This window comes from Pygocentrus nattereri, chromosome 9 (genome assembly GCF_015220715.1).
Source record: "Pygocentrus nattereri isolate fPygNat1 chromosome 9, fPygNat1.pri, whole genome shotgun sequence".
NCBI lineage: Eukaryota > Metazoa > Chordata > Actinopteri > Characiformes > Serrasalmidae > Pygocentrus > Pygocentrus nattereri.
The window spans coordinates 21503188-21525213 of NC_051219.1; the positions used below are offsets into that span (position 1 = coordinate 21503188).

The following is a 22026-nucleotide window of genomic DNA, read 5'->3' on the forward strand; positions in this document are numbered from 1 at the left end:
AAGTGTGAGAGTGTGTAAAATTTATGGTGTTTTATCCTTACAATCAAAAACTGGTCTGCTAAATAAAAACACTCATTAGAAACCAAACTCTGACCCCACACTGTATGTGAAGAGTCAGCCTGAAACCTGATATTTTGATGAGCATTGTCAGGCTCAGGTCTGATAGCACCTTTAGCACAATTTATTATTGTTAAAATAACTGTGGTACACATTTTTATTATATTAATGATGAAAATGACAACTATTTTTCATTGTGATTATTCATTAATTCACTAATGATGTTGATACTGTTGTTATTAGGTATGGATTGATGCGGCCACGCAGATTTTCTACTCATATGCTATTGGTCTGGGAGCATTAACAGCCTTGGGGAGCTACAACCGTTTCAACAACAACTGCTACCAGTGAATAATAATTTTTCATGATTATGGCTACTGAATTAGGTAATGCTTTTAGACACACATGCACACCAATCTCTTGAATGGGCATGCTGAGGAAAGAGAGTGCAACAGTAAGGTGCTTCATCTAAGTTACAGCATGTTACTGTAGAGAAAATATGTAAGTTAGACTAAGAGAAAGTTTGGAGCCGTTTGTAAGGTTTCAGCCTATAGACCAAGATAACACTCTGAGTTTAGGATTTTGAATTGAATATATTTAGTCCACAGGTCAAGTCTGCATGAATTAGGCATATGCTTTTGAGACCACAGTCATTGTCCACATGTTAAATTCTTAACCCTTTAATGCAGAAGAAGGAGTGGCTATATGTGACCTTTAATTTCCTGTTCTCCTGTAATATTGTAATTTTTCAAAGCTGTTCTCACATTTTTGCTTGAGATGTAAAGAACGATTCTGGAAATTCTGAGATTTTTATAATAGTTTGCAACACAAACAAGTTGGCTTTTATTATTACTTTATAAAACAAATAAAAAAAAGACTTTAATGAGTAAATAGGGCAGTACCAAAACAACACATTGGTGAGATAGGATAAAATGGCAGCCCACACATGTAACATTTAGGGGTCATGTTACAAGTCAAAATATGGACTGGAAAGTTTTAGGTGAAATGTCCATCTGCAGCTCAAGTCTGATCACTGTAGACACATTCAGAGACAACATAATGCACATATTGCACATATTCCTTTAAGTGGTTTATACACAGTAAAGTTTTACAGAATGTTTGTTTGATTTCTGTATAAACATGATAGAGAAATGTGAAGGTTTCTGCCAAAGACAGATTTTTTTGAGTTCATGGAAAAGCAGGGAGCTAGGGAAGGCTAATCTGCTCTGAACAGGCTTACAGAAATAAGTGGAATGTGTGGTACGTGTACCACACGTACTCGGTTAACCGAGTCTATTTTGTCTCCTGCTTTGAACCCACCATAATCCAAGCTTTCTCTCCCCCCTCTCTCTCTCTCTCTCTCTCTTTCTCTATTTCTCTCTCTATTTCTCTCTCTGTAGAGATGCATTTGTGCTGGCTCTCATAAACAGTGGAACCAGTGTTTTTGCAGGGTTTGTGGTCTTTTCTGTTCTTGGCTTCATGGCAGCTGAGCAGGGTGTTGATATCAGTAAAGTATCTGAGAGTGGTGAGTCCTCTCTTCTTGCTCTCTGTCACCTTCACAGTTTATGTGGGAGCTACTGGTGTCTCCTACCCAAACCACTGATGAAACTGAAACTCATAACAAGAGAATGAGATGGTCATTGCTTGTTAAAACAGTTTTATGGGGGTTTGAATCTTGACAATGTCCATGATCTAGAGCCTTAATTAGGCCAGAAATTTTGCTCCAAACCCAAATACAGCCCGAGAACTTTCTAGCCAAGTGTGACCCACGAAACCATGTTATTACCTGACCCCAGCCCAAAAAATCCCTCAAAAATCTGTCAAGTGCTGACAGCGTTTTTAGGGCCACTATTAATAAAAATAATAGACTTTGAGAATAAAGTCATAACATTTTGAGAAAAAAATGTATATTATTTCCAGAAAAATAGAATTATGACATTAAAGTGGCATTAATACCGGGAAGGGTCGCAATATTCTGGCCAAAGGCTTTACAAAGGGAAGGCAGCACCTCCTTGTGTTAAATGAGGGGCATTGAGGAGTTTTACTTTTACTAGGATTACTTTTATATCGATTTATACTTTCATATCGATTTCACCCTTAAAGAAAAACTCTCCTGGCACATCAGCACCAGACTTTTATTAGTATATGAAACTAAGCTAAAATGGCTGAGCAGAAAACTGTGTTTATCTAGAATAAAGAGCCAGACGGACTCTGTGGAAACTGTCTGTTTTGTTGAAGGAGAATTGCAGGCAGGGTCGTCTACACATCAAAATGATTGATCCACAAAGAGACAGGAGTGTGTGGAACTCCAGTGTGCTAGTACAGCATCTGAGACCTCAAAGCATTATGGCAGCCCCCCAACTTTTAGCCCACTCTATCCTTGAAACAGTACCACATTTTTCCCTAAATATTATCTTTTTCTTAAAATATTACGGCTTTACTCTCAATATATTACAACTTTTTTCTCAAAATATTACAACTTTATTCTCGAGGTCTACTATTTTTATTTTTAACAGTGGCCCTACAATCATCATTTCAAGTGCAGAATTAAACTTGATATTTGTTGATAGCATTGTGTTGTGACAATGACAGTGACAATCTTAAGACTGAAATGGAAAAAATAAATTTCTAACAAAACAGTAATTTTATTTATTTAATCATATTCAGCTGTTCAAAACATGTTTCAATTACACTTGAACAAATGTAGTCATCAAGTAATGTTCTCAAGTTACATCCCAAACGAGCAGCAGGCCAGATTAAAAATTGTAATAAAAGTAAGAAAACAGGTGAAAAACTAATGCAGGGGGAAATCTGTTAAAAGTGGCTATGATGACCCTGGCTATGAAGTGCAAAATTTGAACCTAACCTATGCCCAACATTTATTTGGGAAATGACATTTGACCGGACATGTTTGAAGCTCTGCTACAGCCATCCATGGCCAGGGGACCATAGGTTTCCCAAATTGGTAATATTGTGTGAAATCCAGGGAAGATGTAGCTAGCGAGTGACAATTGGCAGTGACTAAAGTGGTAGAAGAACTGTGCATCCTTTTGTGCACCAAAAGTAAGTTTGAAGGTGTCTCTGACATTGTCACCCTTCAAAGAGACACTAGTATTCACATATTCAGTTGCATAAACACACCTTTGCTGTCTTCTTGTGCATCTAAAATGGCTAATGGAGATATTTCTGAGGGTATCAGGTATTCAGTTATCCAATTGGATTTTAAGGGGAAAAGAAAATAAGAAAAAAAAACAGGTGTTTCCAAAACATAGAGTTCGAAATATAGAGAAAACGGGATACATTACAATCATACAAGACCTGGTAGACGACCAACACAGTCACCACCTGGTAAACATACTTAAAGCTTTCATCTTTAAGAGATTGCTTCAGATCCGAACAAATTCACAGGTGTTTCCTATTCCTCTACTGTGTGAAGACAAGTTCAGTGCCATTACTCTGAAAAGAAGCTGTTACTGAGTCAAGAAAATAGACAAAACATTTGAAAATGTGTACTTGAAAAACTAGAAACCTGAGACATGGAGGAAAATTTTATGGACTGATGAGTCTAAATTTGTAATAGGAATTAGATTAATTGAGAATTGGGACCAACTTTTAAGACTGAAGACTTAAGACTTAAGATCACTTAAGAGTGATCTTTGACTTGCATAGTACAGATTTTATACTGCATTTGTATGTATACAAAACAATATTGGGTACCCTGTCTGTTCATTTTTAGTATGTGTCCACTATTGGTATTAATTGTGTATTCACTCTCTCTTTCATTATCTCTTGTAGGTCCAGGGTTGGCATTTATTGCCTACCCTAAAGCGGTCACTCTCATGCCTGTGCCTCCACTGTGGGCCGTGCTCTTCTTCGTCATGCTGCTCGTGCTGGGACTGGACAGTCAGGTGAGGTTGAATGCAGCTGTTCTTGAAGAATGCAACATAATGCAGGCTGACATACAGGCACTCATTAATGCATTTGAAGAACTTGATATGCTGGACCTGAGTAATAATTGTGTGCTGTCCCGGGTCCTGAAGTCGCCTAGTATTGCTGTCTGAATGTTGGGATTTGTCACTTTTTCATTAAGCTTGTTTAAGCAAAGGGAGGTGTTTATGGAGTCAGAGAGCTATGAGTTCAGTAATAAATTTGAAAAAGTGTTCTGTCTTTCTTAGTTTGTGGGTGTTGAAGGTTTCGTCACAGGACTTCTGGACATGCTTCCCTCAAAGTCCTACTTTAGTTCTGTACGCCGTGAGGTTGTCGTGGCAGTATGCTGCATCACCTGCTTCTTCATCGACCTCTCTATGGTAACAGAGGTAGGCCAGAGGAAGAGCATCAGAGTCCGACAAGAACAGACAAGATGTTGACTCATTTTTATAATGTGATGTCATTTTATTTAATTTCCTTCTTCTGTTGGCCCTTCCTCTCATTCATACTGGAGTCTCTTTGTTTATGCTTGTGTTATTATGGTTTGTTTATCACTGTATTATTTGTAATGTGTGTAATGCCTCTCTCTCTCTCTCTCTCTCTCTCTCTCTCTTGCTTTCTTTTTTTCCTTCTCTCTGTATAGGGAGGGATGTATGTGTTTCAGCTCTTTGACTATTACTCAGCTAGTGGGATCACACTTCTGTGGCAGGCATTCTGGGAGTGTGTTGTAGTGGCCTGGGTGTATGGTAAGAGTAAAAGTGCAGTAAAAGTCATGAAAACATTATTACATTATATAATATTATTAATATTATACAGCACAGTGCAAAAAACATTTGATCCAGCTATCTAGGACACTGTTTTTCTATTTGCTTCGGCAGTAGAATACGAGAGAAAATATATCACTTGTATATTTACTAGATTGTCCAGAATGTTGTTTTGTTTTATCATATGAAAAATACATTATGCTCTTAGACACCATCCAATGTGGGTAAACCCTCTGAAGTTTAAGAAGCAGACTTAAAAAACAGAATTTGTCTTAAAGTCTGAGTCGGCGAGGTTTGCACACACCCTTGTACATATATTTTTCTTTGGAAACTTCTGTAGAAAAGAATACTCTCTCTCCCTGAACAGGGGCTGATCGTTTCATGGATGATGTGGCACGCATGATTGGTTATCGCCCGCGGCCATATATGAAGTGGTGCTGGTCCTACATCACACCATTAGTGTGTATGGTTAGTCTTATCTGACTTGTTTACCTTCAATTTATGTCATTAAGTGGACACTCTTATCCAAGTGACTTATAAAAGTGCTTTGTTCAGTTAGATTCAAATAGGTTTACCTAGGTTAGGTTAGAGGGTTAGAACCTAGTTTAGAGCTCTTGGGCACTAGGACCCTGCCAAAATCAAACAGGAGACAGTGCTTAAAGATAAAAACACAATGCTGATATAACACATAGCAGAAGTGCAATACAAGATATTTGTTAGATTATCATAGATGACTAGTCCCTCATCTCTGTCTGTTGTATTGTTTGTGTATGTAAAGTGTAATAGATAAAGTACTGTCAATAAAGTGTTAAAAATGTATTTGCACTTGCTTTGCAGGGAGTGTTCCTGTTTCACATAGTTAACTACAAGCGGTTGGTGTATAACGGGGTCTACGTGTATCCATGGTGGGGTGAGATGCTGGGCTGGGCTCTTGCTCTGTCCTCCATGCTCTGTATCCCCTTAACCATCGTCTACAAACTCTTACTCTGCAAAGGTTCCCTTATAAAAGTGAGTGTGCATCTGTTTGTTTAGGTCCTGACTTTTGGACAAGAAAAATAAGTTGTTTTTACATAAGCTACATTTGTAATTTTTTTTAATGAAAGACTAAAAGGACATTTTTTTTTGTGAGGTTAAGGAATGGTTTACTGAAAAAACTAATTTACACAATTTCCCGCTCTACCCCAAACATAGTCGATCAGCCCAGACATGTTTGATCTATGAAGTTTATTTCTTTAGTTTTGCAGACGAGCTATGAGGATAATATAATAGCAAAAAAAAAAAAAGGTGACTCAGACTTTCATTACTTTTTAGCCAATTTGGCTAAAAATTAAGAAGCAAACTTCTTATATCAAACATATTTTGGCTGATCAACTAGGTTAAGGGGAAAAAATGTGTAAATTTGATGTGAACCATCTTTTAATGTTAGGGCCAAGGTTCAGTAAATGTGCATCACATATACGTAGTAACATATAAGAGTTTTCTATAGCCAGTATGCAATACCAGTATTTGACCTGTAAAGACTCTGCAAGAGCAGTAAGTTAGCAACTAAATAAGTCCCGCTTGACACAATATCTGGTAAATTTATATATACAGCGCCCTCCACAATTATTGGCATTGGTTAAGATGTGTTAAAAGCCTTAAAATAAATTACATTTTTATTTCAGAAGCGTAATCTCACACTGAAAATTGTAGAAAAATGTAACCTTTAACACAATTGAATTAAAAAAAAATCCCTGACTAAGAAATTATTATTTTTCATAAAATGACCTGTTCCACAATTATTGGTACCCCTAACAGTTCCTAGAAAATAAATGTAATTGAAGCATTCCTGTTTATAAAGTTGATCACAGTATCTAGGAACCTTTTTAATTTTTAATTCCTCACTTCCTGTTTCCCTGGGGTGTAAATATGACGTGACACAGAGGCCTATTTCTTTTATCCACTCTTAAACATGGGAAAGACAAGAGAACACACCATTCAAGTAAGGCAGATGTGTGTCGACCTTCATAAGTCAGGCAGTGGCTACAAGAAAATAGTCACTCGCCTACACCTGCCCATATCTACAGTCAGAGGAATCATCAAGAAGTTTAAAACAACTGGAACAGTGGCAAACAAGCCTGGACGAGGACGCAAGTTTATCTTGCCACCACGCACAGTGAGGAGGATGGTAACAGAAGTAAAATGTGCTCCAAAGCTCACTGTTAGAGAATTGCATCAAAGAGTAGCATCTTGGGGTCACAAAGTCTCCATAACAACCTATCAGGCGCTGTCTACATGCCAACAAGCTGTTTGGGAGGCATGCACAGAAAAAGCCTTTTCTCACTTACAAGCATAAACATAAACATCTGGAGTTCGCTAAGCGGTACTGGGACTTCGATTGGGACCGTGTGCTTTGGTGAGATGAGACCAAGCTTTTTGGCAACAAACACTCTAAGTGGGTCTGGCGTAACACAAAAGATAAGTATGCGGAAAAGCACCTCATGCCCAATGTGAAGTATGGGGTGGGGGTCGGTGATGCTGTGGGTCTGTTTCTCTTCCAAAGGCTCCAGGAACCTTGTTAGGGTGCATGGCGTCATGAACTCAAAATGAAATCAAAATCTGGTGGCCTCTGCCCGAAAGCTGAAGATGGGTCGTCACTGGGTCTTTCAGCAAGATAATGACCCTAAATATGTGGCCAAATCTACACAAAAATGGTTCACCAGACACAAAATCAAGCCCCTCTAATGGCCATCTGAGTCCCCAGACCTCAACCCAACTGAAAACCTGTGGGGTGAGCTGATGAGGAAAGTGCATAGGAGAGGATCCAGGGATCTGGACAATTTAGAGAGATTGTGCAAAGAGGAATGGTCGAAGATCCCTCTCTCTGTATTCTCCCATCTTGTGAAATGTTGTAGGAGAAGATAAAGTGCTGTCTTGTTGGCAAAGGGGGTTGTACATAGTATTAATATCAGGGGTGCCAGGAATTGTGGCACAGATGATTTCATGTAAAAGAATTATTTCTTAATGCTGGATTTTTTCCCCACTGAATAAATGCACTTGAATTAAAGGTTGGATTTTCTCTTTAGAAGCCTAAGAACACATGTTAATGAGGGGTGCCAATAATTGTGGAGAGCGCTGTATATTAAATAAAATCCTTTGGAGTTTAATCATTTCAACGTCAGTTGCCCAATTACCTTTAGCACAAACCTTTGGTTTATTTGGTGCTTCATTTCATCATTTACGAAAGCCTTCCCAGTTACTTTTTCTATTAAAAGTTCATGTAATTTGGCATAAACATAGGAATATGCTGAACAAAAATATGTTGTTTCTAAGTATTTAATTGTAGCCAGCAGCTAGGCTTGGCTAGTAAAAGTATTCCTTCTGTTAGTTTTTAATAGCTCTGCTTAAATATTTTCTACCTGGCCTTTATTTGATCATTTATGAGTAGCAACACGTTTATATTGATGTAATGGTTCATTTACTAGTTATCCGCTGTGACAAAGCGAAGAAATATAGACTTATAAATAGCTTCCGCTTTACTGCGCCACTGAGCTCTGGTGTAACTACTGGAAGAGCCAGAGGAGTAGGAGTAGGAGTTAAATCAGAAAAGTAGCTTTTAAGGATCAAACATGAGCACATCTCAGCATGCTGAGAAACTTCAGCCAGGAAGACAGGGAAAATAAAATTAGCATAGCATAGCCTGTGCAAAAGCTGTGGCAATTATAGACTACAAGATTTTCTTTTATTCATGATATACAACATGTCACAAAGTGAGAACACCCGTCACATTTCAGCAAATATTTTATTATATCTTTTCATGGGACAACACTATAGAAATTAAACTCGGATATAACTCAAAGTAGTCAGTGTACAGCTTGTATAGCAGTATAGATTTACTGTCCTCTGAAAATAAAACAGCTGGCAACACAAGTGAGTACACCTCACAGTGAACAGTGAAGTCCAAATTGCGCCCAATTGTGTTGTTGTCCCTTCCTGGTGTCATGTGACTCATTAGAGTTACAAGGTTCCAGGAGTGAACCAGGAGGAAGCAGGGCTGTTAAATTTGGTGTTTTGGGTACTATTCTCTCATACTGGCCACTAGATATTTAACATGGCACCTCATGGCAAAGAACTCTCTGAGGATGTGAGAAATAGAATTGTTGCTCTCCAGAAAGATGGCCTAGGCTATAAGAAGATTGCTAACAACCTAAAACTGAGCTATAGCACAGTGGCCAAGGTCATACTGTGGTTTTCCAGGATGGGTTCCATTTGGAACAGGCTTCGCCTGGGTCGACCAAAGAAGTTGAGTCCACATGTTCAGTGTCAAATGGTTGGCTTCAATAAATAGATGCATAAGTGCTCCAGCATTGCTGCAGAGGTTGAAGAAGTGGGAGGTCAGTCTGTCAGTGCTCAGACCATACGCTGTACAATGCATCAACTCCATCTGCATGGCCATCGTCCCAGAGGAAAATCTATTCTGAAGCTGAATCACAAGAAAGCCCGCAGTTTGCTGAAGAGAAACAGTCCAAGAACATGGATTAATGGAACCATGTCCTGTGGTCTGATGAGACCAAGATAAACTTATTTGGCTGAAATGATGTCCAGCATGTGTGGCGGTGCCCTGGTGAGGAGTACCAAAGCAACTGTCTCTTGCCTACAGTCAAGCATGGTGGTGGTAGCATCATGGACTGAAGCTGCATGAGTGCTGCCAGCACTGGGGAGCTGCTGTTCATTGTTCATTCCAACATATACTGTGACATTCTGAAACAGAGCACGATCCCCTCTCTTCGAAAAGTGCGCCGCATGGCAGCTTTCCAACACTATAACGACCCCAAACACATCTCCAAGATGACATCTTGCTGAAGGTAAAGGTGATTGAGTGGCCTATGTCTCCAGACCTAAACCCAATTAAGCACCTGTGGAGCATCCTCAAGCAGAAGGAGGAGGAGTGCAAGGTGTCTAACATCCACCAACTCTGTGATGTCATCATAGAGGAGTGGAAGAGGATTATAGTAGCAACCTGTGCAGCTTTGGTGAATACCATGCCCAGGAGGATTAAGGCAGTGCCAGATAATAATGGTGGTCACACAAAATATTGACACTTTGAGCATAATTTGGACATGTTCACTGTGAGGTGTACTCACTTGTGTTGCCAGCTGTTTAGACATTAATGGCTGTGTTGAGTTATTTTCAGAGGCCAGTAAATCTATACTGCTACACAAGCTGTACACTTTACTACTTCAAGTTATATCCAAATTTAATTTCTATAGTGTTGTCCCATGGAAAGATAAAATAAAATATTTGCAGAAATGTGAGGGGTGTACTCACTTTTGTTGTTGGAAGTGGGTCTAACAAATACAAGAAATATTTATACAATGATACCACCTATATTGGAGAAATAAAAATGTGTTTTCTTTTGTATATCAGCTTCTATTACATTCAGAAACCTTGCTGCATCCAAAATTTTTACAAATTTGTAAGAATGTTCAAACAGAAATGCAGGTAAGCATACATTTGGGTCTCACCATCTTTTTGTATCTCTTTAGCGCTGGCAGCACCTCACCACACCAATTTGGGGGCAGCACCACCTTGAATTCCTTTCACCTGAGACAGAAGTCAAACTGCTGCACAATAAAGAAGCAAGCAAAAACACGCTCTTATTTGAGAGCGTCATCTGAATAAGTGTGGCATATACACACACACACACATACACACTACTAGCTTTGTTATATGATACTATAAGTTAATGCATGCACAAACACGCACACACACACACACACACACACACACACACACACACTGTAACAGACCAAGCAGTCACACACATCACACTGATATGTATACCGAACAGGATACAGTATACATACATATACAGGATATGTATGTATACCGAAATACATAGGAGACACTATGTATAGCACTATGACATTGAATCAGTAGTGAACTCAGTCCTGGATTCTTGTGCTATACTGCCACAACAGTGCACAGTTTACCAGCTCTCACACAATATAATGCAGCTCACCAACACCTTGATAATTAGCTTTTGTAGTGTTTCAAGAGGCTGAAAACACTACACTGATCATTTTTGTTCCCTCATCAACTCTTTCTTTCTATCCTTCAGTCTTTTTCTCACTTTCTGTCCTATACAGGAAATTTCACCTCTGTCATTTATAGTTGCACTTAATTGTATGTGGTCATCAGGAGGTGTGTATACTGTTTTGTGGTGTCTTGTTGTCTAGTATAGTCATTGGCATATCAAAGCAGTATTGTGTAAAATAAAGGCAACAATTAAAAATTTTTCTCTTGATTTATTAATTAAATTTGATATAATACATACAATATATTATAATGTAAATCTTCTAAAATCAGGCTTATGTGAAACAAACTTTGGTATTAAAAAAAAAAAACAATGTCAACACAGTTGTGAAACACAAGTATATACAAAATTAACCTGCTTTAATGCTGCGTTGGTTGATGCAACATTGACTCACCAAAATTGCATTCTTTGGACAATTACTTACATGAAATATAAATGGGCCTTTTTTTGTTTGTTCATATTAGGTCCTGTTCCAGGTCATATTAGGCACGATTAATCATATTAACATTTAGACAAATTTATTGTTTTTGGATAATCATCAATCAAAAGGTAATAACATTTGTGCACCTTAAAACTGATTTTTGATTACATTACTGTGCCCCAGTGGGTGGGAAAAATATACTAATGTTTCCTTCTCCCCAATACTAGTCTACTGTTGAGCAAAAATGTCAAGCCAGATCTAGGACCCTCTCTGACACTGCATTTCACTTACAAAAATGTATGCAAATAATATGCCTTATTATTTCCAATTCACACTGACTTTAATGCTGAAACATTTTAAAATTGCTGAGCACAAAAAATGAACACAGTAATTTATCAGACATTTGACTGCTCCTTCATGGATTTTTTCCACCACTGGGCTGGCATTTGTGTTATTTGTTGTCATGGAAACAAAGCTCTCCAGAAGTAAAGCTCATCCAGTGCCCTACTGGGTGGGTCAGGGATGGAGCCCTGGAGGGTGACATCTGCTGGTCACATCTTGGTATAACAGATTATTTCCTGTTTCCATAGCAACATAAAAGAATAAAGAAGGAGTGTTTGAGTTACTTTGTCTCTTGTCATGTAAGTTTTGGTAAGATGTAGGTGCGCTTACATCCAAAGATCCAAAGATCATAAGCAGCTTCTCAATACTTTTCTTTTTCTATCACTGGTACAAGTTAATCTATACTTCATTTGTTTGTATCAAGTTCACACCACAGTTTTACAGGCTTTTTAATCTTAATTTGTTTTAGCAAATGTCACCAGGCTTACCAGTAGATTACATTTTGTGGTAGACTCAGAGGTTATGCTGGTGTGTTCTTCTCTTAATGCTAGTATTTGTTTCCTTAATCTGTTAAACAGTACCATATTCTTCAGTCATACATCAGTACTGTGGCCTTCCATGCGCATGTGATGCAGTACAGTCATGCCTCCTAATAATGTACAAGTGTTGTAATATAGCAGTAAAAAAACGAATAGTTTTTTCACTCTTATAATGGTCGGTTTAATTGGATGTGACATTTTGAGAGTTGAGGCCATCGTGTATCTGTTCATACAATCAGTTCTAGCCCATACAAACCATTTCTGTCTATGAAGCGCCAGAGTAGCCAAATGCCCACATACTTACAGTTCTCTAAAAATTAAGTGAGTGTGTGCAAGAAATAAAGCTCACCAGTGAATGCTGGTAGTAAGGCAAGGTCCTCCCAGCGTGTTTTAAGCAGTGCAAAACAGCATCATGGCTGCACCACAAGCACTATACAAACATGTTTGCTTATATAAAACACCAGAACTGTGGGGGTCACAACATATGTATTCCCATATGAATTATGCACACTCAGTCACCACTTCAGATATACCAACCACTTACCATATAAAGGACTCTGTAGCTCTACAGGTCTACTCTCTGTAATACTGCAGTGACACTGACATAGTGGAGGCATATTAGTGGGGGGTGTGTACACTGTACAGAATAGATCAGACACAGCAGTGTTGCTGGAGTTTTTCAGCACCTCAGTGTCACTGCTGGACAGAGGACAGTACACCAACAAAACATATGTAGCCGATAGTGTCCTGTGGCAAGTAACTGACCACTGATGAATGATTAGAGGATAACTAAAACACACTTTGCAGCAGCAACTGAACTTTTGTCTTTAACTTCACATTTTGTTGTTTTTCGGAACAAAACCTTTTTTGACATTTTTCAGTTTGATATATTTTAAAAACAAGTATTGCTCTTTACATTGTGTCTTCACATTGTGTGTAAATTTCTTGATGAATGGACCAACAGAAATGGCCCAAAATGACTGAAAAAAGTCTGGGTCCATTGACATAGATAAAAAGCAAAATAGATTTTTTCCTTCTGTAAAGTTAGCATTTTGAATATACAAGGTTTTTATTCCTACAACAGCAATTTACAAGGTCGACCAACAAGGTTGATATGTCTAATAGAGTGGACAGTGTTTTAATACTGATACCATCATCACTACCATATATATGGTATATATATATATATATATATATATACCACATACCATATACCATATATGGTATATATATACCTACTTATATATATATATATATATATATATATATATATATATATATATATATATATATATATATATATAATAAAATAACATATCTTTTACTCTCAGCAAATAAATAGAAATATTTAATTTTGTTGTCTGTGTGTTAACTTATTTTCACCCAGAAAATACTAAAGCATACAATTTGACTAGGAGTGATTAAACTTTTGTCTGTATATTTAACAAGATTTGTTTAAGCATGGCATTAATTTTCACCTGAGTAAGCAAAACAAGACATACAGTGCCCTCCATAATTATTGGCACCCCTGGTTAAGATGTGTCAAAAGCCTTAAAATAAATTCAGTTTTTATTGTGGAAACATACTGTCACACTGAAAATTGTAGAAAAATGTAACCTTTAACTCAAGTAGAGTTTTAGGGGGAAAATAAAATCCCTGACTAAGAAATAATTTTTCTTCATAAAATCACCTGTTCCACAATTATTGGCACCCCTAACAATTCTTAGGAAATAAATGTAATTAAAGAATTTCTGTCACTTCTACAGAAATTAATTACGAAGTTAATCAAAGTATGTAGGAACATTTAATTAGCAATTCACAACTTCCTGTTTCCCTGGGGTATAATTATGACGTGACACAGAGGCCATTTCTCTTCAACATGGGAAAGACAAAGGAACATAGCATTCAAGTAAGGCAGATGTGTGTTGACCTTCACAGGTCAGGCAATGGCTACAAGAAAATAGCCACTCACCTACACCTGTCCGTATCTACTGTCAGAGGAATTATTAAGAAGTTTAAAACAACTGGAACAGTGGTAAACAAGTCTGGACGAGGACGCAAGTTTATTTTGCCACCACGCACAGTGAGGAGGATGATAAGAGAAATAAAAAGTTCTCCAAAGCTCACTGTTACGGAACTGCAACAAATGGTAGCATCTTGGGGTCAAGAAGTCTCCAAAACAACCATCAGACGCTATCTACACGCCAACAAGCTGTTTGGGAGGCATGCACGGAAAAAACCTTTTCTCACTCACAATCATAAACGTAAACGTTTGGAGTTTGCTAAGCAGTACTGGGACTTCAACTGGGACCGTGTGCTTTGGTCAGATGAAACAAAGATAGAGCTTTTTGGCAACAAATGCTGTAAGTGGGTCTGGCGTAACACAAGAGCTGAGTATGCAGAAAAGCACCTCATGCCCACTGTGAAATACGGGGGAGGATCAGTGATGCTGTGGGCCTGCTTTTCTTCCAAAGGCCCAGGGAACCTTGTTAGGGTGCATGGCATCATGAATGCTTTGAAATACCAGGACATTTTAAAACAAAATCTGGTGGCTTCTGCCCGAAAGCTGAAGATGGGTCGTCACTGGGTCTTTCAGCATGATAATGACCCTAAACATATGGCAAGATCTACACAGAAATGGTTGACCACACACAGAATCAAGCTCCTCCCATGGCCATCTCAGTCCCCAAACCTTAACCCCATTGAAAACCTGTGGGGTGAGCTGAAGAGGAGAGTGCAGAGGAGAGGACCCAGGTCGCTGGATGATTTAGAGAGATTGTGCAAAGAGGAATGGTCGAAGATACCTCTTTCTGTGTTCTCCCATCTTGTGAAACATTATAGGAGAAGATTAGGTGCTGTTTTGTTGGCAAAGGGGGGTTGTACAAAGTATTAACATCAGGGGTGCTAATAATTGTGGCACACATTATTTGATGTTAAACAATTATTTCTTAATGTGGGATTTTTTTCCTACTGAATAAATGCACTTGAGATAAAGGTTGGATTTTGCTCTTTTTTCCATCGTGGTCCTATATTATTTAAAAAAACCCTCAATTTATTAGAAGCTAAAGAACACATCTTAACCAGGGGTGCCAATAATTATGGAGGGCACTGTATAATCATATTTTCTGTTGTTTCAGTCAAACCAGATGATGGGTAGGTTACTGGTATCGGTTGAACTTTTTGTGTAATATTCTCGATTTTGTTATTTAAAAAGTCCATGAAATCATTGCTGCTATAGTTGGCAGGTATTTGAGGTTCAGGTCCTGCCTGGTTTTTGTTAAGTTTTGTGATTGCGCTAAATAAGATAATAAGATTGTTTTTGTTGATTTCGATAAGTTAGGACAGGTATGCTGAGCGTGTATTGATAAGTGCCTTTCTGTACCTGCTAAGGCTGTCCTTCCAAGCAGAGTGAAATACTTCCAGCTTGGTTAGTCACCATTTGCGCTCTAATTAATGCAATAACGGGGTGATGTATACACATTTTCACTGAGACCTTGTTCATATGAAATTAGGTAATGATCTGAAACTACTGACGTTTGTGGAAGAACAGTTAGATTATGTATGTCAACACCTAGAGTCAAAACTAAATCTAAAGTGTGATTACAGTAATGTGTAGGCCCAATTACATTTTGAGTAAGGCCTACAGAGTCTAAGATAGATGCGAATGCCTTTTCTAATGGATCTGCTGTGTTCTCTAAGTGAATATTAAAATCTCCTGCAATTATTACTTTCTCGGTGCTCACTGCTAGGTCTGCAACAAAGTCACTGAATTCTTTTAAGAATTCCGAATAAGGTCCTGGTGGCCTATAAATACTAATTAGGTTAAGTACACTGTTATTTGTGGTTATGTTTATGAAAAGAATTTCAAAAGAATTTAAAGTGAGACTGTGTTTCTGATTTATGTCTAATGCATTTTTATAAATGACACGTATACCATCTCCTTTGCCAGATAGTCTAGGGCTGTGTACATAATTATAACCTACAGTAGTGGCTTCATTTAATGAGAAATATTCATCAGGTTTTATCCAGGTTTCTGTGAGACATAATACATCAATTTTATGATAAATTATTGTATCGTTTACAATGAGAGCCTTAGAGTTGAGTGATCTTATATTAAACAAACCAAACCTTTCAGAGATGCTGCAGTTAGACACTGGATCCATCCATCCATCCATCCATTTTCTAAGCCGCTTCTCCGTCAGGGTCGCGGGGGGATGCTGGAGCCTATCCCAGCAGTCTTCGGGCGGAAGGCAGGATACACCCTGGACAGGTCGCCAGTCCATCGCAGGGCAGACAGACAGACACAGACAGTCACTCACATACTCACACCTAGCGGTAATTTAGCATGTCCAATTGGCCTGACTGCATGTCTTTGGACTGTGGGAGGAAACCGGAGAACCCGGAGGAAACCCACGCACACACGGGGAGAACATGCAAACTCCACACAGAGAGGACCCCGATCACCCTGCCGGGGAATCGAACCCAGGCCCTCCTCGCTGTGAAGCGACAGCTATGTTTATGTTAATCAATTTATTTAAACAAACTGATGGAGATTTTCTAAGTTTGTGTTTAATTTGGGGCAGTGAAACAGTCTGGATATAGTTATAACTAGGTAACGTCTCAAGGCAGCGAGCAGGCAGTCGGTTTAGCCTGTTTGTCTGCTGCCTGGTCCTGGCTCTGGACAGTCAGCAACTATCTATCCTGCTCTGCCGACTAACTAAAAGACTATGGGCTATGCTGCACGATAGCAGAGCGGTGCCCTCCCGCGTGGGGTGAACACTGTCCTGCCTTACGAGACCAGACTTCCACTCAAACTTGGGTCAATTATCTATAAAGCCCACATGATTTTCTCCACACCACTTGGCCATCCAGCAGTGCCCAAAGCCTGCTGTAAGCTTCAGCAACCCATCGTCTTGGAATAGGGCCAGAGCATATTACGGCATCGGACATCATATAGGCTATTTTGACCACCTCTTTAATATTACTCTTAGTGACCTCAGACTGCCGCATACAAATATCATTGCCACCTACATGAACCATGAACCTATCCTCGAATATCTATTCTTTGCTAAAAGCTTAAGGCTGCTGCTAATGTCCAGCGCCCTGGCTCCTGGTAAGCAGATAACTCTAGCTGCTGGTGCCCCCAAAGGAGTAGCTAGTTTAGCTCCAACTGTTCATATAGTCACATTTATTAAAAAACAACACACAAAACTGATTCTATATCAGTTCTCTTAGAAGGTCTGATTTACAATACATTGTCTTCTAAGATTAAAATTGCTTGTTTTGTCTGACCCAGAATTGGCCTTCACATTTTGTTTTTTTTTGTTGTTATTGTTGTTTATTGTTTTTTAATCTAACAGATTATTTATTTGCTTTTTAGGTGCCATATAATTTATACTCTGAATCCTGAATAGGGAATATACTTTAAAAGTATATTGTAGCAAAACATCAAATTTAAACCAATTTTCCACTTACCCCAGGTGTAGTCCATCACTATGGGGGGGACAGCTGTCCAGCTTGGATCTAGCGGTGGGGGTATGTGGAGAAGGGGGCGTGGCCGAACGTTGAAATGGGGCGGTGTCGAATGTGGGATGCCTACTTATAATCATCTCTTCCTTCAGTAGGTGGCAGAGCCCACAGGAGAAAGGAGACTAGTGAAGGCGCGAGAGCAGAGCTGAGCAGAGCAGAGCAGAGCCAAGCCGAGCTGACTGAGCGGAGCTAAACGAGCAAAAGAGAAAAAGGACTGAAAAGTCCCCACGAGACGTGCCTTATATTGTGGGCTGAAAAGCTGAGTGGGTTTTTATTTTATTTCTATTTTATTTTGCGTAGGCGGGGGGCCGGCGTCTTTCCTCCACCGACCGTTACATCATTACGCTAATAAAAGAGCATTTTGACAGCAAACATGTCCTGGCTGATTGAATACATTATGGGATCATTTTTTAAAGATTACCTGGACTGAATAAATTATTTGAGTCATCCTAAATAATCTTAGAATTATCTAATTTCACGTACACATGTAGCTCACGTAAAAGCAGATATAAACAGTTGCTCAATAAAATAAATCTTTTGCTACTTCATCAAAGACATCTGGTTCTTCTTTTTCTCCACAGTATTTTCTATTATGTTTGTTTTTCTCTATTCCCATGTGTGGCATAAGTGTTTTTTGTTTAGCCTCAATTACTCAACTACCTTAACTTTCTGATCTTTTTGCCATCTGGACCATCATGTTATTATCTGTGATCTATTCCCTTTGACTTTGTCATCCCTGGCACTTACATTTTTCAGGGTTTCCAGGGTGACTGTGTCTATAAACTGACTGTAGAGAAGTCTAGAATAATGGAGTCTGTCTTGGTCTTCAAGCTCTCGCTGCCAAAAGAGTGTGCATTGTCACAGTCCACATGTTCATTTGCTGAGAGGTGGTTATTGGTCACAGGCAAGAGTGTGAAGTCATTGTTTGCTGGTACACTAACACCTCCATTCTATACAACAGAGCAAAACAAAACATATGCATTAACTTTAGAAGCATTTAGTGGCAAAATACACAGAGCTGCTCCTACACCTACACTCAATGGCAATTTTATAATAAACACCTACCATATATGTAGCGTTTCTTGCCTTTTTAAAGTGTTTGGGCACTTCTGGCTTGCTGTAACTGCCTTTTCAGGCTTTTTGAGTGTATAGTACGACGGTTTCCTTATTGGAGTAGTTTATTTTGCCAAGTTAACGATTTAGTTGTGCATGTCATAAATGTGTTTTATGAATGTTTATAAATGTTTACTTTTTTTCTGATATGACAAGTGAGTTTCATGCCAAAAATGTCTGTTTTTAATAATGCCAATGTTTTCATGTTAACAGCTCACTGCACAGCGTCTCTCGCCTTTTTAAAGCGTTTGGGCACTTCTGGAGTGCAGGAATTGCCTTATCAGGCTTTTTGAGTGAATAGAATGAGAGTTTCATTATTGCACTGGTTTCTTTAGCAAAGTTAACGATTTAGTTGTCCATGTCATAAAATGTATTTGCTATCAGTTTTCTGATATGACAAGTGAGTTTCATGCCAGAAATGTCTATTTATAATAATGCCAATGGTTTCATGTTACCAGCTCACTGCACAGCATCTCTCGCATTTTTACAGCGTTTGCGCGTTTCTGGAGTGCAGGAATCGCCTTATCAGGCTTTCTGAGTGTATTGAACGACGGTTTCAGTATTGTACTGGTTTCTTCAGCTAAGTTAAGGATTTACTTGTCCATGTCATAAAATGTGTTTTGCTTTCAGTTTTCTGACATGACAAGTGAGTTTCATGCCAGAAATGTCTGTTTATAATAATGCCAATGTTTTCATGTTAACAGCTCCTTGTACAGCATCTCTCGCCTTTTTACTACAGCGTTTGGGTGCTTCTGGAGTGCAGGAATCGCCTTAACAGGCTTTCGGAGAGTAAAGAACAATTGTTTCATGATTGTTCTGGTTTCTTCAGCCAATTTAAAGATTTAGGTGTCTATGTGATATAATGTGTTTTAATTTCAATTTCATGACATGAGAAATGTCTTCAATGTCACAAATGTATGTTCATAGTAATCTTAATGTTTTCACGTTAAGAGCTCCCTACATAGCGTTTCTTGCCTTTTTAAAGCGTTTTGGCACTTCTGGCTTGCTGTAACTGCCTTTTCAGGCTTTTGAGTGTATAGAACGATGGATTCCTTATTATACTGGTTTATTTAGCCAAGATAAGGATTTAGTTGTCAATGTCATAAAATGTGTTTTGCTTTCTGTTTTTTGACATGACAAGTGAGTTTCATGCCAGAAATGACTGTTTATTATAATGCAAATGTTTTCACATTAACAGCTCACTGCACAGCGTCTCTCGCCTTTTCACAACGTTTGGGCACTTCTGGAGTGCAGGAATCGCCTTATCAGGCTTTCTGCCTGTATAGAACGACGCTTTCATTATTGTACTTGTTTCTTTAGGCAAGTTAATGATTTAGTTCACTATGTCATAAAATGTGTTTTGCTTTCAGTTTTATGACATGACAAGTGAGTTTCATGCCAGAAATGTCTGTTTAAAACAATCCCAGTGTTTTTATGTTAACAGCTCACTGCACAGCCTCTCTCGCATTTTTACAGCGTTTGGGCGCCTCTGGAGTGCAGGAAATCGCTTTCTGAGTGTATGGAACGACGGTTTCATTATTGTACTTGTTTCTTTGGCCAAGTTAATGATTTAGTTCACTATGTCATAAAATGTGTTTTGTTTTCAGTTTTCTGACATGACAAGTGAGTTTCATGCCAGAAATGTCTGTTTAAAACAATACCAGTGTTTTCATGTAAACAGCTCACTGCACAGCCTCTCTCGCCTTTTTACAGCGTGTGGGCGCCTCTGGAGTGCAGAAATCGCTTTCTGAGTGTATGGAACGACGGTTTCATTATTGTACTGGTTTCTTTGGCCAAGTTAATGATTTAGTTCACTATGTCATAAAATGTCAGTTTTCTAACATGACAAATGAGTTTCATGCCAGAAATGTCTGTTTAAAACAACCCCAGTGTTTTTATGTTAACAGCTAACTGCACAGCGTCTCTTGCCTTTTTAAAGCGTTTGGGCGCTTCTGGAGTGCAGAAATCGCTTGATCAGGCTTTCTGAGTGTATGGAACGCCGGATTCATTATTGTACTGGTTTCTTTGGCCAAGTTAATGATTTAGTTCACTATGTCATAAAATGTGTTTTGTTTTCAGTTTACTGACATGACAAGTGAGTTTCATGCCAGAAATGTCTGTTTAAAACAATACCAGTGTTTTCATGCAAACAGCTCACTGCAAAGCCTCTCTCGCATTTTTAGAGCGTTTGGGCGCCTCTGGAGTGCAGAAATCGCTTTCTGAGTGTATGGAACGACGGTTTCATTATTGTACTGGTTTCTTTGGCCAAGATAATGATTTAGTTCACTATGTCATAAAATGTGTTTTGTTTTCAGTTTTCTGACATGACAAGTGAGTTTCATGCCAGAAATGTCTGTTTAAAACAATACCAGTGTTTTCATGTAAACAGCTCACTGCACAGCCTCTCTCGCATTTTTACAGCGTTTGGGCGCCTCTGGAGTGCAGAAATCGCTTTCTGAGTGTATGGAACGACGGTTTCATTATTGTACTGGTTTCTTTGGCCAAGATTATGATTTACTTCACTATGTCATAAAATGTGTTTTGTTTTCAGTTTTCTGACATGACAAGTGAGTTTCATGCCAGAAATGTCTGTTTAAAACAATACCAGTGTTTTCATGTAACAGCTCACTGCACAGCCTCTCTCGCCTTTTTACAGCGTGTGGGCGCCTCTGGAGTGCAGAAATCGCTTTCTGAGTGTATGGAACGACGGTTTCATTATTGTACTGGTTTCTTTGGCCAAGTTAATGATTTAGTTCACTATGTCATAAAATGTCTTTTCTTTTCAGTTTTCTGACATGACAAGTGAGTTTCATGCCAGAAATGTCTGTTTAAAACAATACCAGTGTTTTCATGTAAACAGCTCACTGCACAGCCTCTCTCGCCTTTTTACAGCGTGTGGGCGCCTCTGGAGTGCAGAAATCGCTTTCTGAGTGTATGGAACGACGGTTTCATTATTGTACTGGTTTCTTTGGCCAAGTTAATGATTTAGTTCACTATGTCATAAAATGTGTTTTGTTTTCAGTTTTCTGACATGACAAGTGAGTTTCATGCCAGAAATGTCTGTTTAAAACAATACCAGTGTTTTTATGTTAACAGCTCACTGCACAGCCTCTCTCGCCTTTTTACAGCGTGTGGGCGCCTCTGGAGTGCAGGAAATCGCTTTCTGAGTGTATGGAACGACGGTTTCATTATTGTACTGGTTTCTTTGGCCAAGTTAATGATTTAGTTCACTATGTCATAAAATGTGTTTTGTTTTTT

General features: G+C 38.7%; 1 protein-coding gene across 1 annotated transcript in view; it reads left to right on the forward strand.

Annotated features, from left to right (window-relative positions):
• Positions 1-11024, forward strand: part of si:ch211-117c9.5 (sodium- and chloride-dependent creatine transporter 1) — a 30770-nt gene extending 19746 nt beyond the window's left edge. Inside the window, exons 7-14 of the mRNA XM_017723547.2 lie at positions 301-404; positions 1458-1582; positions 3853-3965; positions 4233-4373; positions 4628-4730; positions 5116-5216; positions 5586-5756; positions 10274-11024. Coding sequence (XP_017579036.1) covers positions 301-404; positions 1458-1582; positions 3853-3965; positions 4233-4373; positions 4628-4730; positions 5116-5216; positions 5586-5756; positions 10274-10405 — 990 coding nt within the window. The 3' untranslated portion in view covers positions 10406-11024. The remainder of the gene's footprint in view (positions 1-300; positions 405-1457; positions 1583-3852; positions 3966-4232; positions 4374-4627; positions 4731-5115; positions 5217-5585; positions 5757-10273) is intronic.
• The last annotated feature ends 11002 nt before the right edge of the window (positions 11025-22026 follow it).